The 22047-nt window shown below is 39.8% G+C and overlaps 2 protein-coding genes across 2 annotated transcripts; one reads left to right on the top strand and one right to left on the bottom strand.

Annotated features, from left to right (window-relative positions):
- Positions 1–7041: 7041 nt before the first annotated feature.
- LOC132123045 (olfactory receptor 52J3-like) lies at positions 7042–7989 on the bottom strand. Its single transcript, XM_059533572.1, has one exon. The coding sequence runs from the start codon at positions 7987–7989 to the stop codon at positions 7042–7044; it is 948 nt and encodes a 315-aa protein (XP_059389555.1).
- Positions 7990–10294: 2305 nt separating this feature from the next.
- Positions 10295–11242, top strand: LOC132123274 (olfactory receptor 52B4-like). The gene has a single exon (XM_059533834.1). The coding sequence runs from the start codon at positions 10295–10297 to the stop codon at positions 11240–11242; it is 948 nt and encodes a 315-aa protein (XP_059389817.1).
- The last annotated feature ends 10805 nt before the right edge of the window (positions 11243–22047 follow it).

Below are 22047 nucleotides of genomic sequence, written 5' to 3'. Positions count from 1 at the left end.
CTCTCCTTAAGACTCGTGGCTAGTGTGCTAAAGTGAAATAGTTATACTTTTCTGTAGTTTTTCAATGGCTCTTGGCATCTTACCGATGGTGTTATCTGAGCAGTCGAAATATGCAGATTTATTTCATGGATGGAGCAGAAATGTAATTGTCTAAAGCATATGAGCACAGTTCCATTGAATGAAACATGTTTTTTAACAATGTTGTTAAACCGAATGTATGAAAGAAACTGTTAAATAACCACAGCATTAACAACAACATTGAGCTTGAAATAAGAGCATGAAAGTAGCATTCGCTACTATAGAAACTATAGACATGCTATAGACATCAGGCACGTTTACTTTCAGAATCATCATTTGACGATGGAGAATAAAAGTTAAATAGTAGGTATAGCATTTTATTTTATGAAAATAAGATAAAGAAGTTATTTCACTGAAAGAGAAGTGATCTTGCACTCATAGACATACCAGGCTATATCTGCAGTTCTGCAAAAAAACCCACAATGAATAATTAAAATTTATGAGTAATGCAGTACTAATTGACATATAATTTATTACAGTACAGAAACTATTAAGTATATTTTCTACCTTATTCTGTGCAGGAAATGGAAATAATTGTTTGTTGTATATAAAACATTCATAAAATTGCCATTAGGAAAAAGTATAGATTGCAAATGATTTATTGTCCAGCAGTGCATTTGATTTCTTATAGCAAATTCAAAGTAACAGATAAGAAAATAATTCCTTGTAAAAAATAAAAATAAAATAAACAAATAATAAAAAATACAAATACAAATAATTATAATTATAATAATGCAAACATACATAAAATTATTGTATTTTATATTTCTGTCACTTCTGAAATGATGGCTATCCCCATGGTGTGACAAAATGTTAGCCTATGCATAATACTTTTAAAGCTCTTTTTTTAAATCTTGAATTACATAAATTTTTACATATGCCATGTCATGCCATAGCATCATTAAACTAGCATCTAACAATGGACAAAAGAGTTCTGTAACCATAAAGACTTCTGTATAATTTGCTCCCTGACAAAGCATTTAAATAATCCTGTCAACGCACTTAAAGAATGCAGAATCAAATAGTTATAGTCGAATCAAATCAAATTGAATTGCGAATCAAATCGAATTTAATCATTGTAAATTTGCTAATTTTTCTTGAATTGAATCGAAAACATATGAATTGTGAATCAAACCACTGTCTACCCAAAGATTCACAGCCCTAATGGACACTGTTTGACTGTGTTTATGCAAATTACTAGCCAGGGCTCACATCCAGTTTGCTAACTTTTACTGCAGACATAAATACACAAATTGTTTGAAATTGTTTGTGAATGAAGAAAAAATTATGCAACTTAACCCAAATATATTGTTCACCTCTGTGCCGTCACATAAGAGTTTCATTAATGCTGTCTTATAGCAGACTAGATCTGCATGTGTGTCTGATAAATCCTGTAAGGTATTAGAAGTATGTGAAGATTTTTGTTCAAGCTAATTGTAATAATCATTGTTAGGTTGCAAAGTAAGATGAACATGTCACAGCCACGCCATCATCTTCACTCGCTCCACCCTCTCGTTCACTCTCCCCTGAGTTCTAATCACCCTCACCTGGCCATCTCATCATCTCATACCCTTTATAAACCACTCTCACTCACCAGTCATCGTCTGGCCTCGTCAATACCACTGACAACAGACTCACCCGCGCTACTCACCTCAAGAGAAAACCACTTACCTTCAGAAGCCTTCATTCCCGTTCGTCAGCCGTCAGCCTACTGTCCTCCTTCTGAGAACCTTCCCGCACTCTTCCTCCAGCTCCTAAACCAGAGACTTGGGTTACCTCTCAGTTAAGTCACAGTGAACGTTATCATCTACTTCATTACTCACCTTTGCATCCCGGTTCTGCTGCACTTGTAAAAATAAATCTCATTTCAACTCACCACCTGATTACCTGACAGAAGGACAGACCAATCACAATGCAAGCTGCATCAGAACCCGAGGATTCGCCGCAGTGGGACACATTAGCTGAACTGGTTCAAGCCGTCAGTCAAGCCATACTAAAAAATCCTCCTGTCATCGCTACTGACCGCCAAGATCCTAACTCACCTTCACTTCCGCAAACACCCTCTGCTTCGGTAGCTGCCTCTGCTAGTCCCATGGCCCGACCAGCGACATACTCAGGCGAGGCGGAGAACTGCAGCGGCTTCCTACTCCAGGTTTCTCTATATTTCGAGATGCAACCGCATCAGTTTCATAATGACTCTGCCCGTATTGCTTTCATTATATCTCTGTTATCTGGCCGCGCTCTTCAATGGGCCGAATCTATATGGAACGCTAACTCACCCATAACCCAGTCTCTTTCCAGCTTCCTTCAACATTTCAAAGTGGTTTTCGCTGTGTCCGCTGAAGAACTCTCCATTCATGACCAGCTCTTCAATCTTCAACAAGGATCATCTTCGGTATGTGACTATGCTCTCCGATTCCGCACCCTGGCGGCCTCTAGTGGCTGGAATGAGACCGCTTTAATGACAGTGTTTCGACACGGCTTAAATTCGAAAATCCGGCAATTAGTGGTTGTTTATGATGACGCTATGGGTCTCGAGAATCTCATCCAAAAAACTATCCAAGTCTCTCAACGTCTCACAGCCTGTGGTCATACACCATCAGCCACTGCCAGTTCTCCGCTCCCAGCACCCTCTCTCGCTCCTCCAGCACCAGAGCCCATGCAAGTCGACTCCTATCATCTCTCCACCGTTGAACGGCAAAGAAGGATTCAGAATCAGCTGTGCTTATATTGCGCTTCTGATCAACATCTCCTCAGTGGCTGTCCTGTGCGTCCTCCGCGCACTACGGTAAGCACCATTCAAGTCCCTCCTAAAATTGAAACTCTCAATCGTACTATGGTCTTACTCCTAACCCCTCGTCTTTGTGTCTCAGCGCAAGCCCTACTCGACTCCGGTGCCGAAGGGAGATTTCTACCGGAGATTCATCAAGGGTTTCAGTCTCATCACTAATCCATTAACTTCCTCTCTGAAAGGCCGGCCGAAGTCTCTGTCCTTGTCATCTGAGGCCATCCAAGCATTCCACGACCTCAAAGATGCGTTCGCCACAGCCCCTGTACTGGTATATCCCAACCCCGATCTTCCATTTATCGTTGAAGTCGACGCTTCATCCACTGGAGTTGGTGCTGTATTATCTCAGCGGCAGGGTGAGCCTCCTAAACTCCATCCATGTGCCTTCTTTTCCAAAAAACTGTCCCCGGCGGAGCGGAACTATGATGTCGGTAACCGGGAACTTCTGGCTATCAAATTAGCACTGGAAGAATGGAGACACTGGCTGGAGGGAGCTAATCATCAATTCGAAGTCATAACCGACCATAGAAATCTGGAATATCTGAGAGAAGCTAGAAGGTTGAACCCTCGTCAGGCCCGTTGGGCACTCTTCTTCACCCGATTCGATTTCCGGGTCACCTATCGTCCCGGTAGCAAGAATTCCAAGGCTGACGCATTATCTCGTATTCATCAAGCATCCTCTGATGAAAACCCTCCTGAACCTATCCTCCCTCCAGCCATCTTCCTCAACCCCAAGCTAACAATCTTCAACCCGCTCCGCCGGGAGGTCCAGAAGGCCTCATCTTCGTACCACCTCAACTCCGTACCAGCCTTCTGGAGCACACTCTATCCCGGGCTCTGGACATCCAGGTAGTAGGCGTACCCTCTCGCTCCTCCTTCAACGGTACTGGTGGCCATCCATCTCCCAGGACGTCTCACGTTACATCAAGGGATGCTCAGTCTGCGCCGTTACCAATACTCCCAGAAGACTACCGGAGGGTAAACTCGTTCCTCTACCCATTCCTCAGCATCCCTGGTCCCATCTTGGGATAGACTTCATGACAGATCTCCCTCGTTCCAACGGAAACACTTGTGTGTTCGTCGTAGTGGACCGGTTTTCCAAGTCATGCAAGCTGATACCATTGCCCGGATTACCTACCGCATTCGAAGCAGCCGAAGCTCTCTTCACTTTCGTCTTCTGAAACTTCGGCATCCCTGAAGAGATTGTCTCAGATCGTGGACCACAGTTCATCTCTCGGGTATGGAAAGCCTTCTTCAAACTCCTCGGAGTCACGGTAAACCTTTCCTCTGGATATCACCCTCAGACTAACGGCCAGACTGAGTGGAAGATCCAGAAGATTGGACGGTACCTCCGATCCTATTGCCACCAGTACCAAGACAGCTGGAACCAGTTCCTCCCCTGGGCCAAGTATGCCCAGAATTCCCTCCGCCAGAGCACCACTGGACTCACACCTTTCCAATGTGTCCTAGGTTACCAACCTCCTCTCTTCCCTTGGTCTGGTGAACCGTCTGAAGTTCCTGCTGTCGACTGTTGGTTCCATCAAAGCGAGAGGGTATGGGACTCAGCTCATGTACACCTTCAGCAGGCAGTGCGGAGACACAAGAGACAAGCCGACCGTCGTAGAACCGAACCCCCTCAATACCATCCCGGGCAGAAGGTATGGCTCTCGACGCGGGACATACGTCTCCGCCTGCCCTGCAGAAAGCTGAGTCCTCGATACATCGGACCATTCACTGTGCAGAGGCAGCTCAATGACGTCACCTATCGTCTCAACCTTCCTCCTGAGTATAAAATTGCACCATCATTCCATGTATCCTTACTCAAACCTCACACTGAACCTGTCACTCCTCCCTCCTCAGGTCCTGCCCCGGCGGATGAACCTCCTCCTCCCGTTCCTGTTGAAGAGGAGGCCATCTACAGAGTCCGTAACATCCTAGACTCTCGGCGACGAGGTCCCCGGTTGGAATACCTGGTCGACTGGGAGTACTATGGACCTGAGGAGCGCTCCTGGGTTCATCAAGATGACATCCTTGATCCTACTTTACTCACCCAGTTCCATTCTGACCATCCGGACTGTCCTGCACCTGGAGGTCGCGGGAGACCTCGTCGCCGTACTCGTCCCTCTTCTCAATCGTCAAGAGCCGCCTCGGGAGGGGGGGGGGGGGGTACTGTCACAGCCACGCCATCATCTTCACTCGCTCCACCCTCTCGTTCACTCTCACTTGTAAAAATAAATCTCATTTCAACTCACCACCTGTCTGCCTCTTGTGATTACCTGACAGAACAAGTATGTTATTAATCCAAATATGAATGCAGGATAAATGCTTGTCTCAGAGAGTTCCAAAGAGTGCAAAGTCAGGACCAGTGCGAGGACAGATCCATTTGGATACATGACGAATGTGCATAATATTAATGTCCCATACAAACCAGCATAATCAAGCTGTGAATGCTATCAATATAAACAAAGAATAATTATCAAAAATAAGTCCAACATTTATCCATTTCATCCTTTCATTTTGCCATATCCAGCCTCATCTTACTTAGGCTACAACCTAAAAAAGGAATAAACATTCAACAACAGCAGGCTACATTTTGCCACAATATGATTTTTTAAATGTAAAATCCACATCTCATTAGATCAATAAAGCACTCCTTTCACTGTATAATTTAAATAACTGATTGTCCTCTGTTTGCGTTGGATTAGTCATGGGAACAGGTGTTGTTTTGCAGAATGTGCACAGCCCTGCTGGTAGATGTCGTACGTATACCATCTGGTTTAAAAAGCATCTTTCTGCTTTGTCATTCAAAATTTGCTAAAAAAAAACAAAAATTATACCTGGGTTGTTGTCAAATAAAATATCAGTTAACCTCTTTGGTTGATGAACATCTTTTATTGAGATTAATAAATAAATGTTATTACTTCCCACACAGCAGACGATCTTGGTGTGAATGTGGTCTGTATACTGTATACGTTAAATTATAATGTTCTTATTAGGAGTGCTTAAGCCAATAAGCTGTTGTTGAGATTTGTAATAATGGCCTCTCTGCACAAACTGTAATCTCATAGTATGCAAATCAAGTTACATATTCTCAAGACTGCTCCGACAAACTGCCTTAAAAGCAGCACAAGTATATTTAGTTGCTTTAAGTGATCATCCCTTCAGCACTGCTAAATGTCACCTGGGAATGGATGCTATTATTTTTTATTGCATGTGCACATTGCATTCATATCATCAAATGAGAACCCTACAGGTGGATGTCATAACTACACTATATGGATTTATTATCAGGGCTCCCCATTGCTGTTGACTGATTACAAATGCAGCGCACACTGTGATAAAATATGCCATCTGGATAATATTATTCGCTTAATGGGTGTGAGTGGGGATGGTTGACACAATGGTTTTAGGATTGGTTGTATGGCACATAAAAATGTAGAATTCAGTGATGGTTTAGTTAAACCAAACATTTATTACTCAATCAAGGACTGAGTAATAGTGTCTTAAAGGTGACATATCATGAAAATATTGACTTTTCCAGGTTTTAATTGCTAGAATCAGGTCATGATGCATCTACCAACCAAGGAAACTTGAAAAAGATTAACCCAGTAACTAGGGCCGCAGATGGGGTTTGCGGGGACCCAGTGCAGGTTGTACCAGTGGGCCCTGTTTGAAACTTTACATTTGTTTAATTTGTATGTTCGTTCTGTTTATTTATTTGTGCTATTTACACAATGTTTAAGTTTGTTTAAAGTTTGTAGGTGTCCAGGTACAGAAACCGAATTATCGAATTTAAGATAGCACTGCATAGTCTTCAATGTAAAAATGAAATATACAGTCAAAACAAAATGTATTCAGACACCTTCAACATTTCTCACATTATCACAGTTTATTTGATATACTTTAGTGTATTAGGGGCGAGACACCAGAGACCTATATTACATATTGTTAAAAGGGGCATAATATGTCTCCTTTAAATTAATTTTCTTTTTTGCACTTTTTCTTCCTTGTAGGTTACTAGAGAAAAATAAAATGAATATATGGAAACCGTCAACAACAACTTGTATCCGAAACACTTGTGAAAAATAAAAAAAATCTAATACATATGTAATATATATATTTAATAAAATATGAGATACACATAATTATAGAGAAATTATAGAGTAATTTTCATTTTATTGTTTATTGCACACTGTTATCTTTCTTGTAAAAAAGTTGACAATTTTCTGTCTAATTTCCTTGGTTTTAAACCCATAAACAAGTGGATTCACAATGGGAGGAAATATGAGAGCAGATATAGAAAACACCCTGCGTAAGTGAGCTGGAACATTTTCAGACCGATGTGCAATAAGAGGGAAAAAAGTGTTGAACTCCAAGAACAGGAAGACCACTAAATGAGTGCCACATGTCTGAAGTGCCTTAATCTTTGCATCTGTCTGCTTATTGGTAACACAAGTGATTAATATATGAATGTATGTGAATGCAACAACAGAAAGCGAAATACAGTGGTATGAAGATAAAATAAACAATCCATAGATATTGTTCACTGTTGTGTCTTCACACATGATTTTCATTAAAGATGGGTTATAGCAGATAAGCTCTGCCATGTATGTCTGGCAAATCTTGTATGGCATTAGAAGACAGAAAAGTACAAATATTATAATAAAATTAATGAGCCACATAACAGTTATGATTCTTGTTAAGTTACTAGTAGTCATAATGGCTCCATATCGCAGTGGGAAGCAGATAGCAATATACCTGTCAAAGGCCATAGCAGTAAGAATGAGATGAGATGCACCACCATACAGATGTATAATAAAGCCTTGAAACAAACATGCAGGATAGGATATTGATCTGTCCTGAGACCATATACTATACAGCAGCTGAGGAAAAAGGCTTGTAGCACCCATTGCGTCATTGATAGGCAGGTTAAGCAACAGTATATACATTGGTTTATGAAGATTCCTGTTTTCACAAATGGTGACAACAATTGTAAGATTGCAGAGTAAGAGAGTCAAGTATGTTGCTGTTCCAGCTATGAATGCAGGGTAAATGCTTGCCCGAGGCAGTTCCAAAGAGTGCAAAGTCAGCATCACTGAGAAGACAGACCCATTTGGATACATGATGAATCCACTTATGACCTTGAAACATAAAAACCAGTATAGACAAGCTAATAATGATTGTTTACATTATTTAAATCTCATTAGAACTCAGAGTTTTGTTGCTTTGCAAAATAGACATACATCATCCTTTTATTCTGACATATCCAGAATCATTGTTCTTAGAGCCTGGGGGGGGGGGGGGAGTATGCTAACATACTACATACTACATTGTAGTATGCTAACATACTACAACAGACGTTGTAGTATGTTAGCAGATTAATGATCCAAGTAGCTACCTTTTAAAAATATTTAAATTAACATCCAATTTGATATCTCATAACTGTAACTTTCTAATCTTATACGGCTAAGAAAGAAACAGTAGGCCTACCTTAAATATTTAGCCAGCTTAAGTGATCATCTTTCACTGCAGCTGAAAAGCATTGTGTTGTGGTCATCTGTAATCGTCTGATTTATACTGATGGACCGCGCTGGGTGGAAAACTCTTTGTTTACTTTGGGTTAACCATGGGAATGGGGGGCGTTATGTATCATGTGCACATTACATTCAAATTTTGAATATAACAAATGACATTCTCTTTTCACATGGGAAATCATACTTTTGAGTTGCTTTACCATGAGAGTATGAAGACTATTTATGTTACCACAATCCTGAAAATACCAGTTTAGACCAGAAAGGACGGATGATGGGAAATTTAGTTCTATGGTGACTGGACTGGTGATTGAGGATTGTGATTGGAAATTGTGACAGGAGATTGTGACTGAGTGAACTATTCCTTTAAAGGTCCCATATCGAAAAAGTTGAAATTTCCTGGATTTTGTCACGATAACTAAATGTCTATGGGCTAACATATACATCTAAAAACAGTCAGTCCATGGTAAATTGCACACAGCGTACATAAAGTAGCTGTGATTTTTCACAAACCGTTGAGATTTCTGTGAAAAGTTGACGTCAGAACTACACAGTCAACTCCCTGAGCACCGCCCACCGTCCCACTCTCCTTTTTTCAAACCACCAGACAACATCGCATCTGTGCCATTGCTGAGCATTGCTTCAGGGTCCTGAAGTTCATCAGTTTACAGTTAGGATAGTCAAGTCTTTCCAATGCTGATAGAAATGGCCATACTGGAATGCACAAGAATACTGGTAAAATGTATAGCCTGAATGCACTGTAAGTCGCTTTGAGTAAAAGCGTCTGCTAAATGCTTAAATGTAAATGTAAATGAATAATCTTGGTATTGATGACTCAATAGCGAGAAGAGGCTTGAGTATCCCGCAAGGTGAAATAGAAAAATTCAGAGAAAATGTCATCAAGTGCTGTGTGTTGCTGTCTCTACTTCATGCACGTAAACGCATTGGGTGTTGCAATACAATGTCATTATGCCAATCAGGCTTCAATATTTTAGGAGAGAAAGGTGTTTCCTCATATTGTCATCATGACACAATGTTAAGATACTGATATTGAAAGGAAACTACTGTAGTTAACTCTGCTGTTTAAGTGATTTTAATACAATGGCTGAGAGAGTGATGGCAAATTTGACATCTTCGTTTCTTCTGTCCAACATAATCAGTATCTCATTTTCAATATTTTTTTCTTTTACAAACTCATAGAAATGCTTTTGTGCATTTTTTCTTTTGCTGAACAAATGGGAATGCAATTTTATATATTTGTTGTAGTTTCCATTCACCTATAGAAGTTTACCAAATGATGATGTCTTCCGTTTCTGAGAACCCCAAAAATGTGAAAAGGGTCCATTAAAATCCCCCTTTTTTAATGGAAAAATATTTGGAGTACAGGCAATTAATTTCTTAATTTAAATTAGCACCAAACTACTAAATGCACCTTTAAAAGCAACATCAAAGATCTCCAGCTATTCCTGCTATCTAGTAGAAATGGATATGATACCTTTCATGTTGTATTTCACTAGAATTGTCGCTCTTCCATTGACTGAACTGATTACAAAAATGATTTGTTGATCTTGACAATGACATCATCATAGTGGATTTTCCCCTCATGAGATTTATAATCCACACAGACTAATAACTCAAAGACAGCATAAAGGACCCAAGATGTAAGCGTGGGCACAAGTTAGGAAAGGTTAGGACAGGTTGCTTCATGAATGCTCGGTCAATCAATCAGACATTAAATAACCATCATGTTGCCGAAAGCAAATAACCATCACCATACCGTTATGTAGAGCAGCAAAGGATTGTTGTAAGTATTTTAAATGTTTCACAATTACACTTAGTATAGTTAAGTGAGATATATGTTATATTTGCTCTTTTCTACTTTGTTTAGAACAATATCATGTCTTCATCTTTCAACATCTACAATGTGTCATCTGATCTGTCTCTTCAGGGCTTCGATCTGTCCCCTCATCAGGCTATTGTAGCATTTGTCTTTGCTGCCATAAATTATATAATCATATTGTTCTGCAACTCCTTCCTCCTGTTCACTGTCATAACCAATAAGGGTCTTCATGAACCAATGTATATTCTCCTGTTAAATTTGTCCATTAATGACATAATAGGTTCTACATGCCTGTTCCCTCACATCATGCGGGAGCTCCTGTTTGACACCAAGACCATTCCTTTCTCCATCTGTATCACTCAGGCGTTCTTCATACATGTGTATGCATTATCAGCGGTCTTCATCTTGACTGCAATGGCATATGACAGATATGTTGCCATCTGCCAGCCAATGAGATACACTACCATTATGAGTAAAGTTCACCTCACAAAGATGATCTCGTTGGTTTGGCTTTCTAATTTGACACTGATGGGAATCCTTTTCATTCTCCTCCTGCGGTTGCCTCGCTGTAGGTCTTACCTTACCCATCCATACTGTGACAACCCTTCCCTGCTGCAACTGGTCTGCGCAGACATGACCATTAATAACATTTACGGACTTCTGATAACAGCTCTCTGTCAGGTGTTAACTGTGGGTCTGATTTTGTACACATACCTACGGATCCTCATAGCCTGTTTCCACAACAAAAGCTCTGACACGAGGAGTAAAGCTCTGCAGACATGTGGCACACATCTAGTTGTCTTTATCTTGTTTGAGTGTTTGGGTCTTTTCACCATCATCTCATACAGGATAAAAGATATTTCTCCTCATTTAAGAAAATTCATTGCGGTTGGTGCTATGATATTACCACCAACGATGAATCCTATTATATATGGATTGAGAACTAAAGAAATCAGAGTCAAAGGAATAAACTTTTTCAGGCGAAAAAAAGTTTTCATGTCATGAACACATAACACTGTGGTGTCATGCTAAATATTGTTTCTACACAATTTTCTTTGCAAAGTTTATCAGCTGAATTAATGTGACATATTAATTTGTCTTTCTGTCATATCTTTCTCTCTCTAACACACACACACACACACACACACACACACACACACACACACACACACACACACAAACATTTAATATATAAGCCATTTCAGTAGTAACAGGAGTATGCTTATTTTTCTATTCCTTAACCTAAGCCAGTCCAGAGTTTTTATTAAAAGGCATCCTAAACATCTATTATGGGTTGTTGTATCTACACTCGAAATAGATCTGTAGTACTGTAAGTACTGTATTAATTTGAGGGAATTTTCTGTATGTACTTTTCTTTTGTAACCTTTATTTTGAATGTGTTCTAGAGTTTTAAATACCTGTAAAATTAATGGATAATGTCCTGGTAATGAGCTACTAGTTCTTTTTCTTACAGTGTATTACTGTATTATACGCCTACTTTATATTTTTTATTCTCTTGTTGACTACTGTCATTTTTTATTTCTGGAAATTTTAATGTTAACATTTTTTTTATTTTATTTTTCTGACCTAAATGATTCATCTAATAAAAACCAGATTTGGTCAAATTAAAGACCTGTTCATGTTATAAGAATTCTTGACTAGCATTTTAATATGATCTCTTTCCCCTGCTCTGAAATTAACACTTTAATTGTGGGGAAACCATAAAAATGTATTTGGTTAATACAAACCCAATTCAAAAAAAGTTGGGACACTTTACAAGTTGTGAGTAAAAAAGGAATGGAATAATTTACAAATCTTATAAACTTATATTTTATTCACAATAGAATATAGATAACATATCAAATGTTGAAAATGAGACATTTTGAAATGTCATGCCAAATACTGGCTCATTTTGGATTTAATGAGAGCTACACATTCTAAAAAAGTTGGGACAGTTAGCTATAAGAGGCCGGAAAAGTACTTATTAAATGTACATATAAGGAACAGCTGGAGGACCAATTTGCAACTTATTAGGTCAATTGGCAACATGATTGGGTATAAAAAAAGGCTCTCAGAGTGGCACTTTATATCCAAAGATTCAGAGAATCTGGAACAATCTCTGTGTGTAAGGGTCAAGGCCGGATAACCATAATGGATGCCCATGATCTTCGGGCCCTTAGACGGCACTGCATCACATACAGGAATGCTACTGTAATGGAAATCACAAAATGGGCTCAGGAATACTTCCAGAAAACATTGTCGGTGAACACAATCCACCGTGCCATTCGCCGTTGCTGGCTAAAACTCTATAGGTAAAAAAAGAAGCCAAGAAACCAGAAATGAGCCAAGCTTATTTAAAATGGACTGTGACAAAGTGGAAAACTGTTCTGTGGTCAGACGAATCAAAATTTGAAGTTATTTTTGGAAAACTGGGATGCCATGTCATCCGGACTAAAGAGGACAAGGACAACCCAAGTTGTTATCAGCGCTCAGTTCAGAAGCCTGCATTTCTGATGGTATGGGGTTGCACGAGTGCATGTGGCATGGGCAGCTTACACATCTGGAAAGGTACCATCATTGCTGAAAGGTATATCCAAGTTATAGAACAAGATATGCTCCCATCCAGATGTCGTCTCTTTCAGGATATACCTTGCATTTTCCAACGTGACAATGCCAGACCTCATACTGCATCAATTACAACATCATGGCTACGTAGAATTAGATTTCGGGTACTGAAATGGCCAGCATGCAGTCCATATCTTTCACACATAGAAAACATTTGGCGCATCATAAAGAGGAAGAAGCAACAAAGAAGACCTAAGACAGTTGAGCAACTAGAAGCCTGTATTAGACAAGAATGGGACAACATTCCTATTCCTATTCCTCATTGCATTCTGTTTTTATTCACAATTTGTACAGTCTCCCAACTTTTTTAGAAATCGGGTTTGTATGATTTCTTAACCACAGAATACTTATTTAGCAGACTGTCACATATCCTGACATAATTTTCTGCTGGCATTAATTTTCTTCAAATTTAAAGAAGTCCTTTATGCTATTGTAGATCATAACCACAAAATGGAAACCAAAAGCTATTTTTGCAATGTTACCAGTGGCAATATATAAAAGAATATTGCACCTATTAAAAACAATTATTTTAAAAAATTTTATATGAGTAATGAATACAAGCTAGGTCACATGTATACTGTAACGGATATGCAGGTCATCGATTCATGGGTTCTGAACTAATGAATCACGGTTCGTTGAATCTAAAACAATGCAAACCCCAAAGTTTGTAGATTTTGAATCCAAGCATATAAACCCAACTCTTTATAAGCTAAATGCCTGGCCTGGCGCTAGCCTGGCTGGATTTAAATTATTTACGACACTGGACGAGACATTCCAAAGTCACGTGAGCAGCCTCAAAGGAGAAACGACCACATTCCTAAACACACACACACCCACAAATGTTTTATCTTACACTCATCATGTAAGTCATTATTAAGATGTATTTGATAGGCATTGCAGTGTTAGCCTGTTGTGCGATGGTTATGATTTTCTGATTTGTAACTTCTGATTTGGAAATGTTCATCCTAATTAATGTTCCCAAATAGAGCCCTGTTGGTAACCCTTCCCTTCCCCCCAAGTCATAAAAACTTTGCGACCTCATCTGGGAGAAATAGGGAAGCCAGCTCTCGCTGGGATTTTTGTAAGGAAAGAAAAAAAAGTACCTTTTAAAGGTATTGAATATATCTCTTTTTGTGCTTAGATGTCTCCCCATATCAAATTGGAGTATCTGCAATTTTATCATGTGTTAATCAAATTTTAAATGTGTGTAGTTCTACATAGAAATGTAACTTTGTGTTCTGTATACTTTTATCTGTCGTGTTTGGTATCTACTTAACTGTTTTGCTTTGAATCAAACATTCATAAATAGGAAATTACAGTAAAATGTATTATTCTGGAATTACCAACTTGCTGTAATAAAACTGCTAAACTCGACTGTACCATGAGTCACTCGAGTGGGTGTCTCCCCAGAGACAAAGGAACTTTTCCCGCTTCAGATCTTTGGACATACATTGGTTGTTCGCGCGAACAGAGGCATGAACCAAGTCCCTCTATAAAAGGACAAACAAAAAAAGTTCGGAGAGCACTTCATCTGAGAGAACGTCATATGGCTCCTTAGGGAGCTTTCATCTCAGTTTTTCTTTCCTTTTTGTTTCTTTTCTTTACTAAGTTTTACTCTCATACTCTCTATATACTCTCTCTCTCTCTCTCCCTCTCCCTCATTTGGATTCCGTTATGTCTTGTACAAAGTTTACTGTGTATATTGTCATACACGTATTTACTTTGTATAAATCGTAGATTGATGTATTATTAGTTCAATTATTAAATTCCATATACTCCAGATTGTCTGTCTAAGTTGCTCATGTTACAAAGTCAATGAAATGTCGATCTTAGCTACAAAGCTTATTTGTTACTTTTAAGTAATCTAAATTTTATAAGGACAGGAGAATGGTTTCATGGCCAGAAACTATTTGTCCTGGAATTATAAGAAGTGATAGCGTTAGTGAGAGTTAATAAGTTAATCTTACGGCCATTTGCTGGATGAACCACGTTTGATTTACATTAATTTCTAGTAAAAGATATCACAATAATTGATATGAAGAATAGAATATTGAAATATTAATGAGTAAATTACAGTACCTTGTGATGAGTTATTAATATATACAATTGACCTATTTTTCATCTTCAATAATTTTAATGCAACTTTAATATGATATATATATATATTAATCATATTCCTGATTAATTATTCAAATTCCCTATATATCATTTGGGTTAATTATTATGTACAACCCAGTGCGGCTACAATACCAAAAAACAGGACCATGCACAGCGGGGTGGCCCGGTGGCTAGAGATCCGCTGACTCCGCACCGTTTTTTCCCAGTGTCGTTGCATCAACAGATAGATGCATTCTTAGAATTAGAATGTTTAATCATATTATCTTACCAGATCAGATCTAATATAAATAACACAAAAGTAGCTGGTGTTGGCACACTTTGTAGACAATTTTTTTTTCTTTAAATAAATTAAATAAAATTCCCTCGCAAGACAGAAGACAGAGACATAGAGAAAGGGCGACGAGAGGCTGCTAAAGGCAGTTCAGCACTGCAAACATGAATACAAATCTTCAGCAAGCCAGCAGGTAAATCTTCATATAGAATATTTAACAGTTTGTCACATTTTAATTTTTGTAATTAAGTATATTTCCCATTGTATTCACTTGTCTTTACACTAGTAATCTATAACATATCATATTTTATTAAACTCATATTAATAGTAGCCCTATAAATAGTTAGAAATTAGTTATGTATTAGTATATAATAAAGATTTTTCTAATACTTATAGGTGTCATGATCCGGTCACTGAACTTCCGTTAATTCACCACCAGAGCTCATCATCCACAACACTCACTCTCACACTACACAGTACACCCTGGACTAAATTTCCCATGCTCCACTGCACCAATCACATTCACCTGATAGCAATCACACAATGCACCTGGGACCACACACAGCACAACCATCAGACATGCTTTATAGGCACTGGACTTCCCTTCATACACAGCCGAGTATTGTTCTGCACATATCCCTCTCCTAGCGATAGTTGTGATACCAAGCCATTCCATGTTTGTTTTCATAGTCTCGTTTTGGTTTCTAGTTTACATAGTCTTGTTTCAGTTTCTAGTTTTCATAGTTTAGTCTTTTTCCTGCCTTGCCCTGTTTCTTGTGTTTTTTTATACTTTGCTCTGGAATCTGGATCACCCCTCTTGCTTAGTGTGACGTGACATACAGCCAAGTATGGTGACCCATACTCGGAATTCGTGCTCTGCTTTTAACCCATCCAAAGTTCACAGACACAGAGCAGTGAACACACACACACACTGTGAACACACACCCGGAGCAGTGGACAGCCATTTATACTGCAGCGCCCGGGGAGCAGTTGGGGGTTCGGTCCCTTGCTCAAGGGCACCAAAGTCGTGGTATTGAAGGTGGAGAGAGAATTGTACATGCATTCCCCCCACCTACAATTCCTGCCGGACCGAGACTCGAACTCACAACCTTTCAATTGCGAGTCCGACTCTCTAACCATTAGGCCACAACTTCCCGACTTAGGCCTCTGGATATGGTTCATTCATCGAAGACCCATGCTTGCCCTAGGAATATTCTTTGTCTTGCCCTCTATAAACCTGTTTGCCAGTGTTTGACCCATGCCTGATATGACCACGTCTCTGTGTAATAAAAGCTCACAAATGGATCTGCACCTTTCATGACTAGTCAGTCCCGTTACAGAATACTCGGCCACACAAGGATCCAGCAGCTGTTCAGGTGAACACTGGCCAGGTATGGACACTACAAAAATACTACTCACAACTAAGCAATGCCCACGATCACTGGAGAACCATATTAGAGAGTTTTTAGCCATTGCATACTATTCTGAGTTACCGAACATTATTTTGATAGAGATTTTCTGCGATGGCATAAATCAACCTCTTCAATCTACGCTTAGATGTGAGGGTCCACCATAGGCAGAGCGTGTAAGGCTGGGGAAGACTTAGCTTCCCCCTGGACACGGGGTCTTATGGCAAAAATGAAACCCTAAATTGGACAAAAACACTCCTGCACAAACAAATGAAGTCTATTGCTGACTAAGTGTGGATTGCGGCATTAGATTAAGATCTGCTAATGTTGCACCGTATTTCATTTCAGCCATTTTTACAGTTTGGCGCATTATAACAAATCCCACACTATTCTGTTGAGTTTAGGAATGCAATGGCCAATCAGATGCGTTCATATGAGTTATCACTGAAACTCATCAGCTTTGTTGAGTTTGTGCGCGTTCGCTGACAAAAAAAACGAGAATTTTGCGAATTCTCTCATCATGAACAACAAAACGCAGATGTACGTACAATGTAAGTAAGAGATTCATTTTGCAGTGTAGACCGCTTAAGTGATTATAAGGACAGCCAGTTTTGGATAGAGTGCTTAAACTTGCGATATATCAAAGTTAGTGATCATGTCACTTTCTCTAGGCTATGTAATTTATTTGCTGTTTGAATAACCGTGAAAAGGAAACGTTATATAATTATAAATTTCTAATGTTTTAATTAAATTGTAATCATGTTAAATACAAATTCAGTCCCATTAAACATATTTTATTAACATATATGAAACCCATGTCTGGTTCTTGCCTTAAAATATGATGTTTGTATTTAATACATTTTGGCTGCTTTTAGCCTTACCCTGGAGCCGAGCAGAGCCTGGTCACAAAATGACGGACACAACAACACCCCATCAAGTCACCGTCGATCTTCCAGAGTCTCGTCACATCTCAGCTGAACTTTCAGAGTCAAATCTAGTCACCGTCGATCTTCCAGAGTCTCGTCACGTCTCAGCTGAACTTCCAATGGTTCATCACTTCACAGCTGATCTTCCAGAGGCTCATCACGTCTTGTCTGTTGCACCCAGAGCCTGGAGGTCAGCTTTTTAGTATCCCAGACTGGCATCCAGCATGGAGGATCCACCACTGCTGTCATTAAGAACAGCTGGTATCCCAAAACCAGCACGCTCAACCCCTCCTGTGCAGGAACTGATTTCCCAGTCTGAAGTGCTTCCCATGATGGAGATTGTTTTATGTTGCATTTGGGCTGTGTACACCACAACTGAAACTCTAGAGGAGGTGGCGCCCAGCAACTCACTTTCATCCCGTTATGTCACTGTCAAAGGAACCATTGATGAACATTGTTTCTGCCCTGCTAAAAAGACTATTAATGGACTCCCCCTGTTTTCTGTACGGCATCCGCTGCAGAACCTCCAGAGGTGTCAGTGGTATCAACCTGTGAACTCTCGTCCTGTCCGGCCTGGTGGACTCCAGTTCCGTCTGCTCCGGCCTGGTGGACTCCTGTTCCATCGGCTCCACCAGGGCTCCACTTCCACGTGGACTTGGCCCTCCATCCTTCCCCCTGTTCTGCCTCCGCTCCACCACCCTCCTAGACTGTATAGAGCGTCTGGAAGCTGCTCTTTGGCGGGGGGGGGGGGGGGGGGGGGCTATGTCATGATCACTGAACTTCCGTTAATTCCCCACCAGAAGTCATCATCCACAACACACACTCTCACACTACACAGTACACCCTGGCCTACATTTCCCATGCTCCATTGCAGCAATCACATTCACCTGATAACAATCACACCGTGCACCTGAGACCAATCACAGCACACGCTTTATAAGCAGTTGGATTTCCCCTCACAGACGACTGAGTTTTGTTCTGCACATATCCCTCTCCTAGTGATAGCTGCGATACCAAGCCATTCCGTGTTCGTTTTCATAGTCTTGTTTCGGTTTCTAGTTTTCATAGTCTTGTTTCGATTTCTAGTTTTCATAGTCTTGTTTCAGTTTCTAGTTTTCATAGTCTTATCTTAGTTTATAGTTTTCATAGTTTAGTCTTTTTCCTGCCTTACCATGTATCTCATGTTTTGACCCTTTGCTCTGGATTCTGGATCACCCCTCTTGCTTAGCCCTCTGGATATTGTTCATTTATCGAAGACCCACGCTTGCCCTAGGAATATTCTTTGTCTTGCCCTCTATATACCTGTTTGCCAGTGTTTGACCCATGCCTGTTATGACCATGTCTCTGTGTAATAAAAGCTCGCAAATAGATCTGCATGTTTCACGACTCCTCAGTCCCGTTACAGTAGGGGAGAATGGGGTAAGATTAGGCATTTTTTTACTAATGTGGTCCTCAAGATAAGTTAAAATGATGCAGAAGTACAATGAAAGTATTTATCCTATCCTACCTATCCTATCCTAATGAAATTATTCCTATCATTTTAGATAATCAGAATGTATATATGTAATAAGGTTCTAAAAATATGGTGGCTTTTAAAAAAGTGTTCCCATGGCTAAGTTTGCTCCAGGTTAGTGGTAGGTTGACCCGAGTCGAGTCAGTGGGTAAGATGCACCATCTGGGTGTAAAATGACTTTTGACCAAATTTGATTTCAAACCATGTGAAATAAATAATAATTAAAAAACGAATTTAATAATTTACTTTTGCAAACAGTCATATTTCTTTTCATGAAGTTAACTTTAACAACATTAAACCAACCAAAATAAATTTAAATACACTACACTAAAGTTCCTAAAAAACAGAGTAAACAGAGAGTTTGGTGGCCATTAGGTGCTACAGGTCGTGAGATTATAATGCAATTATATAATGCATTTTTTTTTGGTTCTTATCAGATAAGGATTTGGTGTACTTATACACTGTCCCTATCAAATAAACTACAAATAATATTTATAAATGATAAACTTAACCATTAATATCACATTAAAATACCAGTTTATAATTCAGAGATTTAACTTAACTTACAGTGCTTTTTGGTGGAAATATAAAATGCGGACTCAATTTACCCCACAGCATTTGGCTCACTTTGCCCCATAGCTGGCATTTTGGGAAAAAAAAATAGGTACAGTACTGTAGCTTAACAGTTCAGGCTACTATTTAGCTAAATGATTTGCGTGGTTTTATATGTTGCTAAATCACCTATGCTCTATGTATCATACATATTTTTAGACCTGGATAAATTTGCTTTGATGTAACAACCATTACATCTGTTATGCTAAAATTTTACTTTGCCAAGCTAAAAACAGTTTTTAAAGTAAATTAGAGCGTTCCATTCCCCCCATGTGTTTCTCCTTTTCACAGTTTAGAGATGATTTTAGAAATGATGGGTGGTTCCAAAATATAAGGTCACATGACAGTAAAAGTGCACAGTTGCCAAGAAACAGGGGGTCAACTTATCCCACTCTCCTCTACAGTACTTCTGTCGAAGATGAGGCAGAAGCAGGCTCAGAGAATGAGGGAGACCACATTCTTATCAAAACATCTACAATAAAGTGTGAAATTACTACAGAGTTTGCTGTCTTCTCTTTTAATTGTATATTTGTAACAACTGGATCATTTGTATTAACAAGCACCCTCCCTCCTAGTGCCCTTTTTTTTTGGTTTGAGCCACTGCCCCTCAAAATGTCTGTGCAATGGCCATGCCAAATTTTTTTATCAAAAAAGTTTTTTTCAAAGTTTTTTAATCACTAGATTTTAACATAATGTAACAGCATGAATGATATTATGGATAGTTTTCTCCACAATTAAATACTCACAGGCATTTTTTTATCATTATTATTTTTCTTCATACCTTTCTTTATTTTTCTAAATCACATCTTTATGTAAGATGTGAAGAAAGTAATTTAATTATAATATATATTTATGGATGCAGAATTAGTTTTGCAATGAACCTATTTAAATGTATGTATGGAATTAAAAGACCGAATGACTGACTGACTGACTGATTGATGCATTAAGATTTTATCATATCACACCACCCACACCCCACTCACCACTCTACCCCCCAACTCACCACTCAATCCATTCTCTAAACCACTTGTCCTATGTAGGGTCACATGGACACCTTTACCAACACACCAGGCCATTTGGTTTCACTTGTTCCCACACTCCTCGTACCACTGGAAGGGGTGGAGGTACGGGTCTCCTTATATCAAAAGAAAGGAAATTTGATCTTCAGCCATCACCTACAGGTACTGGTTCATTTGAATCACATGCCATTACTGTAACCCACCCTGTTAAAATCCACTATGTGGTCATTTTTCGTCTCCCAGGTCAATTGGGAAACTTCTTGGAGGAGTTGGATGTGCTGCTATCAAACTTTCCTGAAGATGGTACTCCTTTGGTACTGCTTGGTGACTTCAACATCCACCTAGATAAACCCCAGGCTGCTGACTTCAAAACTCTGATCACCTCATTTGATCTCAAGCTAGTGTCCACTACAACGACTCACAAATCAGGCAACCAACTGGACCTCATCTACACGCGCTGTTGCTCTGTGGACAACTCTTCAGTTGCTCCACTGCACACCTCAGACCACTTCCTCATTACTGCTAACCTAGCACTTACTCCTGAAGTGCCTCACACTCCAACACAGGTCACCTTTCGACGGAACCTACGCTCCCTCTCTCCATCTCGCCTATCTTCTGTGGTTTCATCCTCGCTTCCTGTACTCTCTCAGTTCTCTGCTCTGGACACGAACAGCGCTACGGACACTCTTTGCTCCACTTTAACATTTTTGCTTGGACAACTTTTGCCCACTGTTGTCTAGACCAGCACGCACCGCCCCATCTGCCCCCTGGCTGTCCGAGGTTCTCCGTGAACATCGCTCTAAACTTAGGGCTGCAGAGAGGAAATGGCAGAAATCAAGAAACTCTACCGACCTCAGTGTGTATCAGTCTCTCCTCTCTTCCTTCTCTGCAAATATCTTCACGGCTAAAACATCCTAGTACCACAACAAATGTAACAGCTGTTGTGACGCTCGGACACTCTTCAAGACTTTCTCTTCTCTTCTTAATCCGCCGCCACCACCTCCTCCATCGACACTTACAGCGGACGACTTTGCAGTTTTCTTCACAAATAAGACTAGATCCATCAGTGACCAATTCTCCACACCGCAGACTGAGGACAACTTCACAATGACCGACGCACACTCTTTCTCCTCCTTCTCCCCACTCTCAGAGATGGACGTCTCCAAACTTCTCCTGTCCAATCATCCTACTACTTGTCCACTTGATCCGATCCCCACTCGCCTCCTTCAAGCGATCTCGTCTTCAGTCATACCTTCGCTTACTAACGTTATCAACTCCTCTCTTCACTCTGGAACATTTCCCTCAGCATTCAAGCAG

The sequence above is a fragment of the Carassius carassius genome, chromosome 41 (genome assembly GCF_963082965.1).
Source record: "Carassius carassius chromosome 41, fCarCar2.1, whole genome shotgun sequence".
Lineage (NCBI taxonomy): Eukaryota > Metazoa > Chordata > Actinopteri > Cypriniformes > Cyprinidae > Carassius > Carassius carassius.
The sequence above is the reverse complement of the archived record's forward strand: the minus strand, read 5'-3'. Positions and strand labels throughout refer to the sequence as shown.

Bases quoted from the DNA above. Each gene is read 5' to 3' on its own strand.
- LOC132123045 (XM_059533572.1), bottom strand. From the start codon at position 7,989: ATGTATCCAAATGGGTCTGTCTTCTCAGTGATGCTGACTTTGCACTCT.
- LOC132123274 (XM_059533834.1), top strand. From the start codon at position 10,295: ATGTCTTCATCTTTCAACATCTACAATGTGTCATCTGATCTGTCTCTT.